Here is a 20,967-nt window from a genome sequence, read left to right as displayed (position 1 = left end):
TCTGCCCTGACTCATCTCTCTTTCCTATAGCTTTGTTGGCACTAATTGGTTGGACAAGGCTGCATACAAGTCCTCCCAGGCTTGCATATGCTTTGAAGAATCCTGCTTAGTGTCAATATTCATGTGATACTGCTCTCCGAAAACATCCATCATCCTTTTCATTTAAAGGATATGTGTATTCCCTGACTCTTTCTTGCAGTGTTTGACAAGCATTACATTAACCGGAACTTCGATCGGACTGGCCAAATGTCTGTGGTTATCACACCTGGCGTGGGTGTGTTTGAGGTAGATCGGCTCCTTATGATTCTAACCAAACAGCGGATGATAGACAATGGTAAATAACTTGCAATACTGTGCTACTTTTATAAATGGGAACAAGTAAATTTTGGAAAAGTTCTACTTCCTTTGTTCTGAAAAAGTAACTATTGTAACCTGTGTAGTCTGGAAAGAGGTATAAGACAGCTGGGAGACTTGTCTCCAAACTTTGTATTGAAATGGCCAAATTTTTAGAGAACTGGAAAGTAGTTAATTTCATACAATTTGGAGATAGCTGAGTACTTAATCAGACCTTCCCCTTGAAGGATAATTTTGTGTGATTTATGTTAGTTTAGAAGAAATGCTTCCTATATCCCTACTGGTGCTGTCAGTTTGTAATCATAGCATGGGATTGCTAACTAGTATTTTCATTATAACTGCATCTTAAAAATCTGATATGAATACAATGTGGGGCTTAGGTCAAATTCAGGATCTGTTTTGTCTTAGCATGTCAGTGTATAGCTGAACTCTTCTGTTCCTTGTTTATAGGGATTGGTGTGGACTTGGTATGCATGGGAGAACAACCACTACATGCTGTTCCACTCTTCAAGGTAATGGAAGCTTCTTTTCCCTTCTCTCTACTACCAGTACCAATGTTGCTTGCTTTCTGACTAGCTAGATGCAACTAATTGCTATGCTTCTCAATTTCTCTTCCAGCTCCACAATCGCTGTGGACCTGGGGACTCCAGGTTGGGTGATGACTACAATATCCCACACTGGATAAACCATAGGTAGGTGAACCTAAGGTTTTTGAGGAAATACCAGCTTTTGCTAAACTGTCGTATTGTGCTTTTCTCTATATAGATCTGTTGAATTCTCTCTTTCTTGTTTTGCTTGTTGTTTCCTCTGCTTGTGAAGCACAAACAGATATCACAATAGCCTTGCAGAACTAGGAGCGCTGTTGTAGAAATCATGGCATTAATGCAGTGTACCAGACATGACAGCGTAATTTGCAGAGGGAGGAGTCTTGATCTTAAGCTTTCTTCCCAGCTAACTCGCTTCTAGCCTTGAAATATGCTCAAGGAAAGCCAAGGAGCTAAACAACTAAAATACAATCACTTCAACTAAATTGCTTACCAATGAAAACAAATACATCACAAATGAACAATTATGGGCAAATAAAACGTGTATAACAGGGATAAATGTTAGAATAGTTGCAGGAAACACTGAGGCTCATCGTGTAGCGTCCCTTTGCTCCAAGACACGGTAGGCTTACCTTCTGTTAAATGTAGAAATAGGAGAGGAATCCAAAGAGGTCAGGGCTGAAAATGAAAACTACTCCCACAGTCCCTGTTCTACTGTAGCATTTTTTCTCTTTTAATAGCTGTTTTTTTCTGCATGTATTTGTTGTCTGACTGTCCTGGGTTGCTTATACCCAGTATTTTCAAGTAGTTGGAAGCTGTCTGATCTTTTCCTTAGATGAACATGGAATTTGAAGGCTTATAACAAGTCAGGCTTTAAAAAAAAATGTAGATAACAAGAAAGAGGTCTTAATGCATAAATTGTTTGAAATAACTACTTAATGCACTATTTGAAATGAGAGGAGGTCCATAGTTTACAAGCATTTATGTAAGTCATTACAGTCATACAAATTAGGGAAAGAATCATGTCAAATGTGTAATGCACTAATGTATAGATAGTGAAAGCTAGTATCTTTCTGTGAAAAGAGGAAGTGAATTGGGGAATGTAAAAGTTAGCATATTAAGAAGAGGTCTAGACTGAGAGTGTACAGGAATCAAAGGCTTGGAGTTTAAGAAAAGAGTAGCTTCTCTCATATTAACTGCCTATCGGTCTTTTACATATGTTGTCTTCTGCAAGGAAGTTATTCCCTTTTCTCCATCTAAAAGCTAGCTCAAATTCATGGGCTGTCTGCGAAGTAGCTGACCAACCCTCTTACTTACAGTGTTCACTTCCTAGAAGACAGCTGAACAACCCTGTTTTTCCTTTTCAGTTTCTACACGTCCAAAAGCCAGCTCCTGTGTAACAGCTTCACTCCTCGGATTAAGCTGGCAGGAAGAAAGGTAGATATATTCTGATAATCTTTTCTTCTTATGAGTTTAGCAGATAATATCTTTTCTCAGCCAGGCATCAGAATCCTTCTAGCAATGTTAGCATTGGAACTGCAGAGTTCCAGTTTATTTTAGGGACTGTGAATGACGGACTCATTTCTATGTTTGTCTTTTCTGGGATGAAACTAGGTGGAAAACTGGGTTAGCCAACGTAAAAATTAGAGTTTAATTTCGTAACAGAGAACTCTAGCGGGGAGGAAAGGTGTCAGCAAAGGTGTTTGTTTTACACTGTGGATTGTGACCAAGTATCAGTATTTCATATTTCTTAACTGAAGACTAAAGTGGTCTGGCTATCTCGTTGAGTCAGCAGGATAAACTCTATTTCTACACTAGATACCAAATCTGATGCTTGATCGCAACAGGGGGATAGTTCTGTAGAACATGCTGACTTTCTTTCTCCCCTCTGCCCTCTCCCCTCTGTTGCTGTTGTTGGTGTGTGTGTGTCGCTTCGGACTTGCTGTGTTGGATCCTCCAGCCGCTGGTTGAGAAAGCAAAAAATAGCAGAGATGCCTGTGAGTAATTCTGTTCTGGAATGACCTGTCCCACTGACTCACAAAATAATGAATAGTTCTAGTAAGACAATGACACTACAGCAGAAACGCTATTGATGAGATGCTGAAAGGGATAATTGTTGCAGAAAAACATCAAACCAGATAGTCATTATCAAGGATGCTAACAAATATGTATGAATTGCCTTCTTGGCAAATGGAGGGAGGGGGGAGATTCTATCCTGACTGCTTGTCACCTGGCTAGAGGAATAGATGGTGTTACGCTGGTGTGCAAGAAGTACTACTTGCGGGAATGAGACAAGAGGACGTTGGCTGGCTCGTTGGGATGTTGGCAGTACTATGCACACACAACAAGAGTGAGAGAGGCCTGCATTCTCCTAATACCAACTCATTTCAGGAAGCTGTGTGTGCTTTTATGTCCATTCTTTTAAAGATACTTTAAAATATGCAATTTCCTGTTTAGAATGTTTGCATCTATTCATACAAGGGTTATTGATTTAATGTCTGATTGTATGGGGGAAGATAATTAGTGGCTCAGCAGCTCTGATTAAGAGGCTCTGAGCTAATGCATCTGCTGTAGCTGTACTGCTCATGAGATTTTTGTATGCAGTTTCTTTTGAAATAGACACTACTCTCCATGGTAAGGGTTGAAAGCCTCTAACTTGCAGATCTTGAACAATATCCTTGAAAGGGGTTCCAGTGTTTTATGGTTTTATTTCAGCGTTAGGGGCTCCAAAAGATGCTGAGAATGCCCTGCCTATCCAGGTAGATTATGATGGCTATGATGCCCAGGTGTTCAGACTGCCAGGCCCATCCAGAGCGCAGCGCTGCACCACTTTCAGGTAAGATGCTTATGAGTGTACTAATTCTAGAAGAGCATGATGGGATTGATAAACTTGTGTTAAAATATTCTTTGGCTTTCCTTCTTTCAGATGTATTACCTCACTCTGAGGAAACTCTATGTGGACTCCTGTTCACTTGAGCAGCTTGTAGAAGTCCGCACTGAAAGATGCCAGTACAATTTAATGTAGTTTCTCTCTAGCTCTGTTTTTCTGTCTGTGTAGGCTCAGGTCGGGTATCTTTTACAGCACATCTGTATCACCAGCTTGATGTGGTATCTGTACAATTGCATGAAGAGTTGAGCATGCTCCTTTCACAGTCATTGTGCTGGAAGCATTTTATTACTATGTCCCTGTGTAGTATAATGTGCAAAAGTATATAGTACCTGTACAGTAAAAAATAGTGATAGCTTCTTCGTGGCCTCCTTGAGATCAGCTATCCAGTATTGAGTCTCTTACATGAGTTGGGCCTTTGGGAGCCCCTTGATAATCCAGGAATTAATCTCTCTTTCATATCACTGGGCATGTCTTTTTATTTTCAGCAGGTCTGTGAGGGAGAGAGAAAGCCGTACCAGGAAGAGCTCTAGTTCCTACGATGTCTCGTGCAGCCCTTCTCTGCAGAGCCGCACCCTGCCTCCAGAGGAGGTGAGGAGTCAGGCTTCTGATGACAGCTCACTGGGCAAGATCTCCAACATCCTGATGATCCCACGACCTCACCTGCACCAGTATGAAGTCAGCAGCTCTTTGGGCTATACCAGCACCAGAGGTCAGCCTGAGGCAGGTGGGAAAGAATCTTAGGTGGTGAAAGGGGAGAGAGAAGATGGAAGTTCGTGTTGACTACAGCCAGACCAGCACAGAGGAGATGCTGCTCGCATTAGTATTCCCGCTATAGCTTTTCCACAGCTCTAACTATGACTGGGTGTGCATTTTCCCTTGCATATTTTTTACTGGCTTGTCCTAAATAATGTGTCCTGACACTGATTTACTCATTTCCCTTGTCTGTTGCCATTTTTAAAATTTGACTATTCTCCTGTGCCCCTCTGCAAATGTGGACATGTACAGGTAACTTTTTATTATCGAGGTCACTTATAATCAGTGAAATGAAAATTCGCCTTGGTGAGCCCTGGGGGAATCTACTTATAACTTCTTTCTGTTAGGATTTATTGTCATTAGCAGTCACTTTCTGGATCCTTCCTTTTGACAGCACACTGCTGAGCCGTCTTGGTGTGTTAGCAGTGGTGACAGTCTCCTTTTTTCCTTCTAATTTAATTTTTTTCTCAGCGTGTGATATCTTCCACAGGCCTTGATCGTTTCTGGATAAATTATGTTCCTCCTCCAATTGCTTGATATTCTTTAGAATTAGTTTGCTGTCTCTGAAGGCTGTTTATACTTTCTTTTCTTTCTTTTTCATGCTGTATGGCACCTCTAACGCCGTATTTGTCCTGCTACAGCAGTTGGATTTTTGGTTCGCAACTGCTACGAGACAATGAACTTCACATTCCATTTGCCCTTTGTGTTTGCTCTCTGTCAGTTAATATATGTGTAGGCGGTCTGGTGGGTTTTACTCCTTTACTCTGAAGGATGGTCTGTATCCCCGCTGGAGGTGCGCAGCTGGATGAGGATGTGTGTTAGATAGGACTGGTGGAGAGGGAAGGGTCAGAGTAAGTGGAATTTTTCACTTGTCCTGATTGGCAGGACGCAGTGGTAAATGAGACCTTCCCTTCTCTTTAGAGTTTCCAGTTGTTGAACAAAGCAATGCTACTTAGTCATCTGGCTTAGTTCTTCCTCTCCTATTTCTAAATAACTGCACTTCTCTACACTGGATAGTAATGACGAACTGGTAGCTTCTGAGATCTTGTGTCCTGTTTCTGCTGGAAATAATCACTTATTTCAGTGGTCAAATCTGAATGTTAAAAAAGGTATATATTGCTCAGTTGTGCTTCCTGCTATGTCTGTGGTACTCATCCTGAAGTTTCTGGTTTGTCATGTCAGTCTGTTTTGATGATTTCTCAGGAGTTCTTAAAGCTCTGAGTAATTCTGCATAGGTCACTTAGCAAGTAGTTTCTTTATGGCTTAATTTAGTATAAAGGGTCACAGTGGACAGTAGTGCTGTAATGGCAGGTGAATTTTTTTTTTTGATCTGGATTCCAATTTATGTTGTAACTTGTGTAATGTATTGAAATTGCTTTCAGCTTCTCTGCATACCTCCTCTTCAGCTCTCCTTATTGCCACTTACCTGGGGATTCCAGAAGTTCCTAAGCAGTTCATTCTCTTTTGCTTGGCCTCCGCATGATCTCACACTAACTTAAAGTTGTGTTTTCCAGACGTCCTTGAGAACATGCTGGAGTCTCAGCAACGTGACTCCAGTGCCCCTGGGAGGTTCCATGTTGGCAGTGCAGAATCCATGCTGCACATTCGACCTGGCGGTTATACACCCCAGAGAGCCCTGATAAACCCCTTTGCCCCGTCCCGCATGCCCATGAAGCTTACATCGAATAGGAGGCGCTGGATGCACACTTTTCCTGTGGGTAAGTCTCTGTTTCATAGCATGTTAGATTGCCGTGACTACTTCCTTGCCCAAACATTAGCGCCGTGACTACTTCCTTGCCCAAACATTAGCGCAACAAGAGAATCAGTGTGAACTCCAGTGTCTTGAAATATTCTGCACTGTAATATAAGCTGAACTAAGTATGTATAGGCTAGATAAAGCAGAGTTCCTCTTGGAAATATTACGATCTTTTGGTAGCCTTGAAACATCAGATACTGTGGAACAAGCTTATCGCAGATGGAGGCTGTGAAAGTGCATCATTGCTATGATCTGGGTTTGGCTTCAGCTTCCAGATGCTGAATCATTCTCAGATTTGTTTAGTTCCTTGTAAATAGCCCTTCCAAAATGTTTAGAAGAGTATTGTATTTTTCTGGCTTCAGAAAAGATGCCAGAAGTTCATGTCTTCGAAGATTTCCTAAGTAAATTTTCTCAATTTCCACTAGTTAGCGTTGCTTGTGCTGTTGATGAAAGAGAGCTATGAGCAAATGAAGAGAACTAAGGAAACCAAGACAGATGAGATGATTAATGATCAAACTATGACACTGTAGGTCCATCAGGAGAAGCTATCCAGATTCATCATCAAACACGTCAGAATATGGCAGAAATGCAGGGCAGTGGGCAGCAGGATTTGACACATTCTTCTGCTGAGCTGCTGGAGCTGGCTTACCATGAAGCAACTGGCAGGTAAGATCCCCAGGATAGCTATGGGGGCACATGATATGTAGGAAGGGGGCATAGTAAGTGTTGGGGAGGTATAGTAAGTGTGTGTGTGTGTGAGGGTGTAGTAAGTGTGTGTGTGGGGGGGTGTAGTATGTCAGAAAGGGGCATAATAACTATCGGGGGGCAATACGTATCGATGTTGAACCTTATTGATAGGCACCAATACCTCCCCTTCCCGACACACATGCATACCTTTCGGTGTAGGGCAGATGCTGCTCTCGGTAGGCACCAATGACTATCAATGTTGACCGTTTTTGACCTTGACGAGCCTTGATGGGTATTGATTTCCATACATATCGCTAGGGTGTGACATCCCTAGCTCTACGTTGCTCTCGGTATGTGTGGCTCCCTCTCAATCTCGACAGGCATCGAGGCCTGTCGATTTCCATACCCACTTGGAGGCATCGAGAACACTACGTATCAGTAGTTCTCGGTAACTGTTGCTATCGATCCCTGCCGATAGCCATTGCTCCGTCTCGATCTCGACAGGCATCTGTGGCTTTTGCTGTCTGCCTGATTTTGCTCTTGGTAGGCATTGACCAGTACTGACATGAATCCCTCTCAATATGGAGCAGCATTGCTGCCTGTTGAATTCCACAGCTATTGATCAGCTTTGATATTGATATATTCACTTGCTCGCTCTGAGAGGGGAGAAAGATCCCAGTGTTTATGGAAGTGGGGAAGCAGTTTTTACAGTGTGAACAATTTGATCCTTCACTTCATCTAGGCCATCTGTCAAGCTGCTCAGTTATTTTCCAACCTCCACATATTCTCTTACCTGCTGTATATCTAATTATTCTTTTTTGACAACACTTTGTCCATGTTTTTCACTCTCTTCTTATTTAAGGTTGTTTACCAAAAGCATTTTGGTAGCTTGGCAACTTTAGAATTGCCAATAAGTTAATTCTTTCATCATTAGTTTTAATAGGTCTTTTTCCTACTGCATATTTCTTTCCTCTTGCATGCTTGTAAAAGCTCTTGTTACTTACTGTTTATGGATGTCAAGGGTGAGTGAGGATCTCGCCAGCATCATCTCCCTCTTCAGTTTCCATTTTTTCCTCTGCTATCTTTGAGCAATCCTTCAGGAAATCACATGGCCTAATTATTCTTCCATGCATTTTTTTTTTCTTTCATAGGGAAATTCTTATCTTACATGTTGTAATATCCTTGGGGATTCTCCAATTTTTTTTCCAAGTTGCATAATTTTAGTATTATATCATCCCCATCAACTTTTCAGTCTATTGCCTTTCTGTTACTTCAAAAGTGCATCCTACTGTGTTAAAATTTCTGGTCATTAACACCAGTCCCTTCTGCTGTCCTGTTCTTGATGATCGTCTTTCTGGATCACTTGTGGATCTCTGTGGATGACACAGTCATCCAAAGCCATTGGCTCAGTCTGGAATGCTTGTTTTCATGAATTCAGATCTGTGAATAAATAACGTAGCTGTATTTCTCTCCTGGGAGGTATGAGTGGCTCGTTCCCCACCATCCTGTGAAAATCTTGCATTGGTCATTGCTAGCGGCAAAGACTGAAATGATATGGACAGATGCTCCATGTTGATACAGCCTTTTCTGTGCTGCTTTCATGCCTGTTAGGATCTCTGGAAACAGCATGAGGAGCAGGGTTTCACCAAAGGCTCAGCTGAGATGGCAGGCTGCTTGCTTATTCGTATATAGGGTCTTGTTAAAATTGACTTGAGTGAGCAAAGTGTTTCTGTAAAAATACAGGCTGTGTTGTTTTTTCTAGACATATCAGCTCTCGTCATCCAGGTGACAGTGCCTCTTTCCTGAGCTTCGGTGGAACAGAAGAATATTCTAATGGTCTGGCTGGCAGTAACGGTGCAGGTAATAAAGCAATGGCAGAGCGTGGAATCGGGAGACAAGGCCCGTATGAGCAGTGACAAAATAATAGAGCCAAAAATCGTGGAAAGTGGGTGTACCAGGGGTTATGAAAAAGAAATAATCAGTAATGGAAGAGCAATTTTCAGCTTTTAGTGATCAGTTAATGCTCTTGGACTTCTTGATGTGTTCTGAATTTTTTTTAACGTCTCTCTATTTCTCTAGCAATGTCTTATAAAACTTTAATATAGGGAAGAAGCTGATTGTTTACATATAATAAGTTCTTGGGAAGTTGCTTAGTTCCAATAACAGCAAGGCACTGACATCCAGACATGAAAAATAACTAAATGTGAACTGGTATTGTTCAGAACTCTTTCTCTGGGTGGGGCTGCCTTAAGGTGTCACCCTTTGGATTGAGAAACTTGTTTGAATATGTATTTTTAGATATACAAGTTGGTGGAGAGAACAAAGTTTGGTCATATCTATGTTTTGAGAGGAGCTATAAAAAAGGGGTTTTATTTTGTATGGTAGATTCTGAGATGTAGTGTTTTCTAGCATTTCTGGTAATTTTCCAGCAGAGCATTTTCTTCACATTTTAAGCACTTACATGTGGCACTGCTTATACCAAATGTTACTCTCTCAGCCCAAAATATTTGATCACGTTTCTGAGAAATTAGGACACATTTTTATGCATTCAGTTAAAGATTATTAGCGCATGTGTTTTACCTTACCCAGATATGTGGATAAGTAGAAATTCTCAATATTTCTTTTGTATCCTATACATTATGTTAGTTTTCTGTGGGTTTTTTGCAGCATACCTGATTTTATGCACATTCTTTTTAGGTAGGACACGTGGAAACAAGATCTTTTGGACAAGAGCATTTGAGATTTCTGTTCTTTTTCTCAAAACGAATTTAAAGATTTTTTTTTTTTTAATTTCCATTTCTAAATTATATTTGGATGAAAAGAACTGCGTTTTTCCCCTATGCTCACACCTTGCAAAACCAGAAAGGAGTTTTGTTAGCAGACTTGGTTTTCTTAGGTCTATCTTGTCTTGTGTTTAGATAGTCACTTTAAAAGTGATTTCTGTTCTGTTTTTTCTTTTTGTGCATTTCATTTGAATACCTTTCATTTACTTGCTCTACTTTTTTTGCCTTCCAGATAGAGTTTCTTTGTTCTAGCAGTTGTTAAACTTCATTTCAGCTGCTGGATATAATTTGCGCAATGTAGATGCAGAGAATATCCTGGCAATAAACATACTTGCGTTTTAGAGAAGTCTTTCACATCTGCAGATTGCATATAAATCATGTATGTGGGGAAGTTAATCTGTGTCTGCCTGACTTTGTGGAAGTCGTTATGAGCCACCTTCCCTGACTAAACCCTCTCAGCCATCTGTTTCTGCCACAGTGTGACTCAGTGGTTTGACTTGTATTTCTCCCTTATGATTTGAGTCACCTGTGAAATCAAACAGTTCTTTTTTTTAATTTCCAAAAATACGATTTCTCAGGGAGCTTGATTGGTTCTTCTCTGCTGCCTGCAGCATGTTTTGCTGCACCATGTGCTTCGTGGTTAAAAATTACCCCTTCTATTTGCACTGACATTCAGCAGGCTGTCTCTGTTGTCCAGCAGATGGTAGATGGCAGCTCAGAGCAAATAAGTCTTGCTGCAGTTCCCTGACTAAATGGCAGATGGCATCAGAGTAGTTGGTGAAAGATGAATGCCAGTTTGACCCATCTCCTGTTCTGTTGTACTGGCATCGTCATGGAGGCAGATACCCATCCTTTCTGTTAGTAAACATTATTTAGAATAGTAGCTATGATATAGATACTTATTTCCTGGATAAATCTCCATAAGCCAGCTTTATAAAATTGGCTTCTTTAAAAGTTTGAAGGCCTGGTGAAGTGATGTATGCTTTTTAAGCCAGCAAATTGCCTTGTCTCCTCAGCTGCTCATTTTCTCTCTTGTGCCAGAACAGCTGTTAGTGCAGCTACGTACCTACGTGCAGAACCAGCTCAGGGAGCTGATGCAACCGAAAAGTAACGGGGGTTTTTCTTTCCAGGGTGGATTGTTCCACCGTAACTACACAAATTGCACACAAGTACAGCTGAAAGATGTGGAACGGGGCCTGGGAAGAAATGGGCAAGGGGCAGCGTGGCATCACGCAGGCTTAGTGTTCCCTGAGCCCTAGGTTAGGTTTTGTTCTCCAGGTTGTTTAACAGGCTACCTAGAACCAATCCATTTGGCAATGAAAAAAGATCATAGTTGCTAAGTCCTAATCAAGACTTAAATGTAATTTTTCATTAGTCCAAGTCCATTATTAGTCTTTAGCTTAGCGTAGATGACTGACTGAGTTTTGCTGAGAAGCAGGACACTTCTTCAATAGCTATCATTTTACCTTCTTTTACAACGGACGAATCAACTTTCTTCCTATTCTTTGTTAGAAAAGTATGAACCTAGATATATATTACAAATTGAAACATAATGAAAATTGTTACCTTTTCAGAACATGTTTACTTCTAAAAAATCTCTAATATTTTGGGCCTGTTTAGGGGCACTGAAGGCTTAATATTTTCTTTGGTTTTAGCCTGGCAAGGGATAACAAGATAGTTTGTGTGTGCTGAATCAAAAAGATCATCTGCTTGTTTTGGTTTTTTCCCCTTCAGGCCAGAAAGGGAAATGTGTACTGGCAGCTTATGCCAAAAAATGTTGGGGTTGTGGTGAATCCATATTGTGATTTTGATAAATTACTTGGACTCTTTATTAAATCTTATATATGCTTTTTTTTTTTTTCCTCTTAGCAGGTGAATGTCTGTTGTAATTTCTTTTCTTGCTGCTCCTGTGTTTTATGACATTCTTCCTCTTAACTCATCACTTTTTCCTAGAATGAGAAAGCTGATCAAAAACATTCTGGTTTTGAGTGCTGAGTGGATTTAAAAGTATAATTAGCTTCTGAGACATTGAGATTAGCAAGCTAAATAGTTACAAGTGACTCCTTTTTATTTTTATTTGCTTTTTTAATTATATATGTTTTTAAAGATCTGTGTCATCATTTTGAGGTGATTGTTTTTGTTTTTTTTTAACTCTTGAGCACTGCTAATGAGATGTTTGAGTTTCAGTGAAGATATCTTGTTTTCCCATTAGTTAGCTTTGTGTATTTTTCTGCTGTGCAGAACTCCAAGTTCCTCTCATGGAGAGAAACGTTGTCATATTCTTAAAACATTTGCATGCTTTTGATTTGTTTTTATTTGAAATGAAAGACGAAAGTGAAGTGCACACGACTGCTTAAAATATGAAATATACTTTTTTCTTGTAGGGATGAACCTCAAAACTCAGAACAAGGACTCATTGGAAGATGCTATTTCTAACTCTCCAGATCCAAGTAAGCAGAAGGAAGGTTTGTAAAGCAGGTTTGCATAGGGGGGGAGATAGGAAACGGACATGTGCATGTCTAGAAGCATCAGGAGGTGGTAGGCAAGAAACCGGGAAGCCTACTTGGCTTTTGGCAGGAGTTTTGCTCTGCAGTAACTGGCAGGATCTCCCTGTATTGTGTATCTCACTGAGATTGTGGTTCTACAGCTCTTAAGAATATCTGAAACTGGTTGTCATGTTACTTCCACAGTTCTTTTCTTACCAGACACTATTATGCAAAAACTTGCTGAACTCTTATCTGCTTCTCAGTGTGAAAGGTTTGCTTGGCACCAGCTAATTGAAGCAGAAGTAGTACAGTCAGTTTCTGCATTTGGTACCATTTACTGAGAAATATGTGCCTTCATCTAATACAGAAGCAAGTGTGTGACTTCTTAAGAAAATGTTTTATTTGTAGCAGTCTGTCTTGTATAATTTTCTTGCAGTGTTCTGCCCATTTATGTTAACATCTTCATTATAAAATATTTTTTTTATCTTTAAGATCTCTGTAACAATAAGTTGAGAATTAGCAATTGGCTGAGTGCCTTGATGTAGTTTGGTTGAGGCAGGTCAGAATGTAGCACAGTAGTGAACTGATGATTTGATATAATTTAGTTGGCTTTCACTTTTTAATGTCTGGTTTTAGATCTCCAGAATCCTGAAATTGCAACATAAGTCTGGGAAAGGGTGTAGAAAAGGAATGCTTTCCAAATTACTATTTTTCTCATCTTCCCACCCCTCTGGATCTGTCTTCTGTTTTTATAACTCTAGAAATACTCCCCTTTCTGCTGTTGTGCTATGCCAGAAACAGGGCAGTCTGTCGTTCTTTCTCTCCCCATCCCCGGCTGCTTCTGCAGTTATCTAGGACGCAAAGCTGGTCTGATTTTCTTGTTCAGACTTGGAATGTTGATCTGGTTTTGTTATTTATAATCTGTAATTGTACCTGACTTGCTATAATTTTGGCAGAGCAGTGGCTATGTCAGCTCTAGCTTTCAATCAGCAGAAAATTAAACATATTAACTTTGAATCCCATTTGCATGGTGGGATTAAATTAGCATGTGCACTGCATTGTTTAACAAACTCTGTCTCTTTCTCTCCCTCCCTTCTTCCCCTCTTACTTTCCTTTTCTATTTCCATCCCACCCTTTTTTTGTCCTTGTTGACTTTGTGCCAACTCTGCACTTGTCCCTCATTCTTTCCAACTTTCCTCTTCACATGTTTCTCTCATCTCTCTCTGCACCCTAATTTTTATGGGTGACCATATATGCCCCCGTTGTCTCCCCCGCCAATTATACAACGAGGCAGTTCTGACGCTGTCTGCTCCCCCCGTAGTGCCAGGCTTCTGTTGTACAGTTGGAGTGGACTGGAAATCTCTTACTACTCCGGCATGTCTCCCTCTTACCACGGACTACTTTCCCGACCGTCAGAGTCTGCAGAATGATTACACTGAGGGCTGCTATGATCTCCTCCCAGAAGCTGACATTGACAGGTTTGCCTGCACCTTCTCTGTAATGTATCTCGAACCAAATCGAAATGCCTAAGGCGCAGTTGATGGAAGAGGAGTACTTTGGAGTCTGTACAAGAGAAGGATGGATTGCCAACGTAATTGGCAGTGGAATACTTAATTTTCCCTTTTCATTGGTAACTTTGCACCTTTTCTGATGTTACCATCTGACAGTATTGTTTTCAGCAGATTTTATGTTAGAAGTGGTTCGAGTGCAGAATTTTACTTCTCTTCGCTTTTTGATCTGTTGTTTTAATCAAAAACACCCCCAAACTATCACCTTTGTTAATCTGTTTTCCAGCAAGTATTTTAGAACTGCTAAATGAACAAATGTGCGTGCATACACAATACGTAAGATGCTTATCCCCACTTCTAGAGATATTTAGTTGAAAGCGTTTTGGAGGAAAACAGTGTTAATGGGATAGAGAGAGCTTCTGAGCTTCTTTTGCAAGTCTCTGGTAACTATTCTTTAATTGCTTTGTTTTTCTGAAGCTGTGTCAGCTTTTTAAACATCTTTCAAACTTTCCACAATTTATGAAGCATCAGACAAACCTCTGTATATTGCTGCTTTGCGGGGAAAAAACAAAAGCAGTAGTCAAGGTGACTGAAACATTGAATCCTGCTAGTAAAGACTCAGTGTCTGTAACTTGTTTCAAAACTGCTTTCAAAGGCATTAATAAATTTTGCCAGATATCTAAGCATCACCTGTTACAAACAACAGAAAGGTACCTGTTCTTCTTTGCAGTTCCTAAAGGTTGGTTTTCTCAGGCAGAGGGCTCCACTCGCACAGATCCCAGTGCAAGCAGAAATCCTCAGTCAGGAAAGGCAGAGCTTAAGAATAGGTGGATGGTCAGCTTCCTTATTCTAGTCTCCTTCTTAACCTTTGTGTTCAGGAGAGATGAGGAAGGGGTGCAGATGACAGCCCAACAGGTGTTTGAGGAGTTTATTTGTCAGCGTCTCATGCAAGGCTATCAAATCATTGTGCAATCCAAACCACAGAAACCAGCCACGACTGTGCCACCCCCGCTCAGCAGCAGTCCCCTTTACAGCAGAGGTGAGTGACTTTGCATTGACAATGCAGTCTTTTGTCTTTCTCTCCTTCCATCAGTGCCAGGAACCTCCATGAATCAGGTGTAGGTAGTCGTTTTAGCTCTTTGTTTCTTCTTATTTTGTTAAATGACAGTTCGGAGGTAGAGAGCCAGGTGTGAGGTAGCACAGACAACTCAGCTGTGTGTGAGTGCCATTTGGGTGAACACATCTTAAACACAATTCACATGGCGACTGCAGGGCAGGCACATCTCTATAAGAAGATAGACCAAGCCCTCCAAAATGTATTTATCTGAATGTTAGCCTGGAAATAGCTTCCTAACTCTAAAACAGCTGACAGTTCTAGATGAGCAGATAAAGCTTCACTATCCTAAAACCATGATTCAGCTACACCTGGTTAGACCCCAGAGGACTGGGAGGGGGTTGGAAGGGTCTCATATTCCCTTGAGAGAATCTGACTGTACTATCTGACTTTAGACTTTTTTTCGAATATTCCCTGGACAAATCGGAGTTAATAGAGAAGGGAGTACACACAAACAGGATATAGTTGTTATTCTCTGCTTTGGGAATGAGCAGCAAAGGCTCCTTTGGTAAAGTGTCGAGCTTAAGTGGCTAATTCCAGGAATGAAGCACAGAGAGGAAGGGAAAGTGGAGCCCAGCTTTGCCATTATATCCACCAGTTTCTCAGCACTTCATATTGTCTGCTGTCTAGTCGACTTTCCCAGGGAAGGTCTATACTGGTGGTGTGCAAATTGCAAAGGCCCTTCATCTTTGGTTGGGACGTTAGCAAATGTTAATTGTAAGAAAACAAGGCTCATCATGCGAACAGCTCTTAGAAAATATGGCCTGAAAGATGGCTCTTAGTTTATGTCTGGGTTCAGAAACCTGATCCCGGAGTCTTTTTCTATGGATGCGGTTTGTTGACAATGTTCTGACTATTGCAGTAAGCTTAAAAAGGTGTATGTTTTGCTTTTTTACAATTAGGTCTTGTATCAAGAAATCGGCCAGAGGAAGAAGATCAGTACTGGCTGAGTATGGGCCGTACTTTCCACAAAGTAACGTTAAAGGACAAAATAATTACTGTGACTCGATACCTTCCAAAGTGAGTATCCCTTTAGTTGAGCAATTTGCTATTAAATGCTCAGAGGAACATGCTTTTCCGACTATCTGTACTTGCTTGAAAGAATGTACTATAGAGCCTTCTCTCTCTTTAGGAAAAGAAAGAGAAGCACTGCTATTGATGATGCTGAAGTTAAGGTTTGTTTTGTCTCTCTTAGGTATCCATATGAATCTGCTCAGATAAACTACACATACAGCTTATGTCCCTCGCACTCTGACTCTGAATTTGTCTCTTGCTGGGTAGAATTTTCCCATGAGCGACTGGAAGAGTACAAGTGGAATTACTTGGATCAGTATATCTGCTCTGCTGGCTCTGAGGATTTCAGGTGAGATCTCCTTTTCCATCCAGACTGTTCTGTGTCCTAATTTCCTTTTTTCTTTTTTGACCTAAAATTTCTTTAACAAGTTCAGCCTACGAAACCTCAGTACTCTAGAGAGTGCGGCTGGCCTGATTTCACTTTTATGCTGCTAGCGACTTTGTTACCCTCACAGGAGTCTATCAGCATTGCTGTTGCGTTATCTGATCTTTGATACAAAGTCTTGATCACAAAATTCAGTATGAACTATATTTCCCTCTGCTACAAATGCAAAGAAATATGACATTTTGCACCCCTCAGATGCTTCTTATTTGTTTCTGTATCTGACTCAAAACTTCCATTTAGTTTTGAAACTGTTGGAGGCTTGTTTGAGTCCTAGGCTTAGCTTGACTGTAATCATACTCCTAAACTATTTAGAGCCGGCTTTCTCATTGGCCATGTGGAATATCTCTGATACTGTCAGTAGCCTTTTTGATATCTTCTCAAAACAAAGCCAGTCTTTTCATATCTTTGTTTCTTTTCAGGTCTCAGCCTGTTTCTGTGGCCCTAACATGTACCTCTGAAATTCCTTTTTCTTTGCTTGTTTCTGGAGGAAAAACCTTTGTAGCCTACCTCTTACAGAAAAGGAGGTATATCCCTATGATACAACTATTCTGAAGATGGGCTTGTGTCCTCTTCTGCACATCAATGCGTGTGTATCAGTGTGGAATACTTCCCAGCGGTATTCATCTTGCTGGCCCTTCCATTGCGTGGTCTGCTCTTTCTCACACAGGGATAGCGAAATGAGATTTTACTGTGTTTGCTGAAATTCCCAGCCGATAGATATACATTTTATTGACTATAAAATCCTTCCTAGGAAGCAGTGGTGAACTCTGTCCTGTCTGTCTTCCTTCAGCCTTATTGAGTCACTGAAATTTTGGAGGACCCGCTTTCTGCTGCTGCCTGCCTGCATCAGTGCCACAAAACGCATTATGGAAGGAGAAGTGCACTGCGATGTCTATGGAGACAAGCCCCGCTCTGACGAGGAGGAGTGGCAGCTCCTGGATGGCTTCATTCGCTTTGTGGAGGGTTTGAACCGAATTCGTCGACGCCATCGCTCTGACAGAATGATTCGAGTGAGTCAACTTTTAGCTGGGTGAGAAGCTGAGTATAGGCGACACCTTTGTCCTCTTGCAGTCTGTTGCCATCCACAGAGTTTACATGCATGGTCTAATGAAGCATTAGCAGACATACTTGAGCCAACTCCAAACGAAACAGGATGTATGTATGTGCGTGTTTGTGTCTGTACATACAGCACAGTCCCATCCTGACAGACAGACTATTTCAGAGGTGAAATAGTATGGCTATGTTAGCACCTTGCTACTCCCAAGCTACTGAAACTCATTAAATTTGCCTGGAATGGGTATCCTCCCACGCTGCCGTGGCTGGAACCAGGAGCGGAACAGTTAGCTCGCTCAGTGTGCAGTCAAAAGCTTCTGCACAGCGTCCTGTGCCGTGGCCTGTTGGGGCTCCGTTTTCTCCTCAGCTGGTCTGCTCTTGGCACAGGTCTGGTGCCACCTCTTTGCAAATGTGCGTCGCTTTGTGTCGCGGTTACGGTTAGCCTGTGCACATTACTGCAGCTTGTGATGCAGATCATCGCTGAGAAGGAATTTCTGAGGAAGTGGAGCTGGTAACTTCTCCTAGCTGGGCTGGCTGTGTGCTGCACGCTTAGGAAAAGGAATGTGAGAGAGAGCCGGAACAGTTTTAAGGCAGCCATCAAAAACTAGTTGAGGTGTATTAAATGCTCTTCAAATTCACTTACTGAGTGGAGTGACTTATATCAGCAAAGCCACTTTTATTTATAGAACACTATCCCTTTTATTCTGAGAACAGCATCCATATAAGACACTAGGCTGGTCCATTTAGCATGTGCCTATGGTTTAACTCTCTTTTTAAAGGTGCCTATTAAAGCCCTGCTGACATGAAGTGTTGCGTCCTTCCTTACTACTTAAGCCTGGCTTGACTAGGTCTGTGCTTCCATTTCTCCTTCTTTAGAAAGGCTCTGCCATGAAAGGATTGCAGATTGCGGGCCCAATTCCTACCCACTCTCTGGAGCAGGCTGGGCCTCCCATTGGGAAGAAGGGAACCTCAGCCCTCTCAGCCCTGCTGGAGATGGAAGCCAGTCAGAAGTGAGTCCCTGCGACCAGGCTGCGTGAAGCACTCCAGAAGATCCTTCCTACATATCTTCCTTCTGTACTGGCTAAAGCAGATTAGGACAACTTTGCCTTGAAAAAAGGGATTTGGGATCCTGCTGCTTTAGTATCCTTGAAGCTGGGCTGGGGAAATACTGGGCTTCTCCAGGGATTTTCTTGTATTTTGTTTCCATAACAGAATGAATACCAGAGACAGGGATGGAAGAAAGAGGCTAGAGAAGTGCATTTCTAGCAACTTAAAAGGAGCTCATTTTTATGTAGCATCTCAGTGCATCACACATCAGTCAGTTATCTGTTTCTGTTTTGTCTTTACAGTTGTATCGCGTATGAAGAGCTTAGCTGGGACAAAAGTGTGCACAAGTATTCCATACCAGTAGAGTAGTCTCAGGGTAAACACTGGGTAGTGAGTATAGGCAATCTGAAAAGAAAATACGTTGTTTAGACTGATAACATCTGTTGAAATGCCTGTGGAATTTGAGATTCTTTTTCGGTATTGATCTATGTTGGTTCAAACAAGCTCAAAATTGCTAATATCTGATATGCTGAAAACACAGCTTAAAATACTGGTCTGTTGCTGTTAAATGTGTAAGAGATTTGAATATTTTTTAATAATGAGGTAGTATTACATATGCATAAGAAAACTGAGTAAGTTCAAGGATCCATGTTGTGTATGTGGGGTAGAAGGTACTCATAAAACACTGGACTGACTCTGTGCTTCATAGTGTGGGGAAGCAAATGTCTGAAAATACAGTAGTACCCCTCCGCAACAGTGGCCTTTAGGCAGAGGCTGACATGGAGCCCACTGGAACAAACTCGATTCCTTCCTTTGCTTCAGGACCCTGGGGGAGCAGCAAGCAGCAATGCTGTCTGGGAAGAGCTCCGGGCAGCCTTCGGAGACTGGGAGCATTGCCATCACACCCACCTATATGGACAGCCCTCGTAAGGTAAAAACTTTCTGGTCTTTGTTTAGCTGCTATTTTTATGTGAAAATTTCTCAAATAATTGGATTATACAAAGAAAAAAATAGATTACTCCTCAAAGCATATGGCTGCAGCACACCATATCTTATTATCTAATCATGCAAGGTCTGGGCCTGTACCTGGAATGTCCTTAAGCCTTTGTGTGCAATGGCATAAAGAGAGGTTTGGGCACAACCATCCTTCAGTTCTTTGTTAAAACTGCAGCAGTGAGTTCAAAACCCTGGGGTGCTACCTCAGCATGCTTTGCTAATTTAAACGGCATTTGTTAATTCCTCCGTTTTCTTTTCTGGCAGCATATTTCATTTCAGTCAGGGTTTGGTTTTAGATTAAGAAATACAGTGCTGTCTGCATCTATATGGAGGCTGTTTTGCAGACCAAAATTAAGCTCTAGACCATGGTTGTATGAAGCTTCAGTGATGTTTTAACAACAGGACCCCCAGGTACTTCTGTTTGGAGGAGAGGACATGTTTCTGGGTGATAACTTAGATGTCATTCCTTTTTTGACCGGACTGCAGGCTGGAGAAGACTGTCTTCAGACACTTAAACTGAAGGCTGTGCTATCCCTTAGCCTTCCTGTCAACTGCCGTATGAGTGACGTGAAAGCCAAATTTTCACCTTCAAGTCCAACCAGAGAAACTTGGGTTTTGTGTTTTTCTTTTCTTTTTCTTTTTTTTCCTGTGTTCTGGCATGGAGATTTTGCAGCAGAAGTAACAAGGAACTGAACCGAGATACAACACTTAAAAGTATGACCTGTCTTTGGGTTCAACAGTCAAAATATTGCAAAGGAAAAGTTCTCTGATTCCCACTATTAACTGTCTGGATATTTATCCATCTCTTTCAGTATTGTTCCCTTAGCATGTGACATTTCAACATCCAACCTTCTGTGTACAGGAGGTCCCTTCATGACTGGTGCATCAGCACCTCCACAAGGGACGTGTGTTACGTTATTCTGGAGACCTGGATATTGCTAGCTGAAGTGGTAGAGTAATTGCAGTCACTTTAGTAATAGACACCTATTTGTTTTGGAAACTTTCTCATTCTCCAATGGAAGAGACGAGGAGCAGGTCATTCTAGCCTTGGAAAAAGTAGGTGCAGAAATTGAGTTTTAGAGGCATGCTTGCAGACTTCCAGAGTATAACTCATGCTTTGCATTTTCTTCTTTTACCATTTAGGAACATGAACTTCCTCAAACTTCCCTCTTTAAATACAGAAATTATAAGTGTCTCTACAGCAAAACTGGTGAAAATGCCACATCAGACACAGGACAGAAGAATGCTGTGGCGAGTTGTTCTGCATAGTAGAGGGAAAAAGGCAAAGCTTGGCTTTCTGGGCAATGGCTGCTGCGTACTGGCACAGTAGTATGTTAGAAACAATATAACAGACCTTGTGCTATGAGCAAATGCTATTCTCTGTAATTTTAAAGGTAACTAGGTTAAAAAGCCTCTCTAGAAGGCTACTGTAAGATCTGGAAGAGTGTGTTATCCATTGACAGCCTTTCACATGTGTGTAACAAACACTCCTATAAACAATTACACACAGGGACGTGGAGGGAAGGAGATGGGATC

At 41.4% G+C, this 20,967-nt stretch overlaps 1 protein-coding gene across 6 annotated transcripts in view; it reads left to right on the top strand.

The window, feature by feature from the left end:
• The window catches only part of DEPDC5 (DEP domain containing 5, GATOR1 subcomplex subunit), a 48,778-nt gene that overhangs the window by 12,222 nt on the left and 15,589 nt on the right, over positions 1-20,967 (top strand). For 2 of the 6 annotated variants that reach the window (XM_064522229.1, XM_026119094.2), the window contains exons 15-32: positions 200-334; positions 805-866; positions 973-1,046; positions 2,267-2,336; positions 2,860-2,896; positions 3,615-3,735; positions 4,275-4,498; positions 6,057-6,260; positions 6,829-6,964; positions 8,748-8,845; positions 12,153-12,218; positions 13,549-13,732; positions 14,641-14,801; positions 15,779-15,896; positions 16,072-16,239; positions 17,126-17,345; positions 18,265-18,398; positions 19,258-19,366. In XM_064522229.1, coding sequence (XP_064378299.1) covers positions 200-334; positions 805-866; positions 973-1,046; positions 2,267-2,336; positions 2,860-2,896; positions 3,615-3,735; positions 4,275-4,498; positions 6,057-6,260; positions 6,829-6,964; positions 8,748-8,845; positions 12,153-12,218; positions 13,549-13,732; positions 14,641-14,801; positions 15,779-15,896; positions 16,072-16,239; positions 17,126-17,345; positions 18,265-18,398; positions 19,258-19,366 — 2,321 coding nt within the window. Of the gene's footprint in view, positions 1-199; positions 335-804; positions 867-972; positions 1,047-2,266; positions 2,337-2,859; positions 2,897-3,614; positions 3,736-4,274; positions 4,499-6,056; positions 6,261-6,828; positions 6,965-8,747; positions 8,846-12,152; positions 12,234-13,548; positions 13,733-14,640; positions 14,802-15,778; positions 15,897-16,071; positions 16,240-17,125; positions 17,346-18,264; positions 18,399-19,257; positions 19,367-20,967 lie in introns of all 6 variants that reach the window. The other 4 variants (XM_026119097.2, XM_026119095.2, XM_026119096.2 and 1 more) reach the window with 4 other exon arrangements.

Source organism: Dromaius novaehollandiae, chromosome 17 (assembly GCF_036370855.1).
Source record: "Dromaius novaehollandiae isolate bDroNov1 chromosome 17, bDroNov1.hap1, whole genome shotgun sequence".
NCBI lineage: Eukaryota > Metazoa > Chordata > Aves > Casuariiformes > Dromaiidae > Dromaius > Dromaius novaehollandiae.
This window is presented reverse-complemented; position numbering and strand designations above follow the sequence as displayed.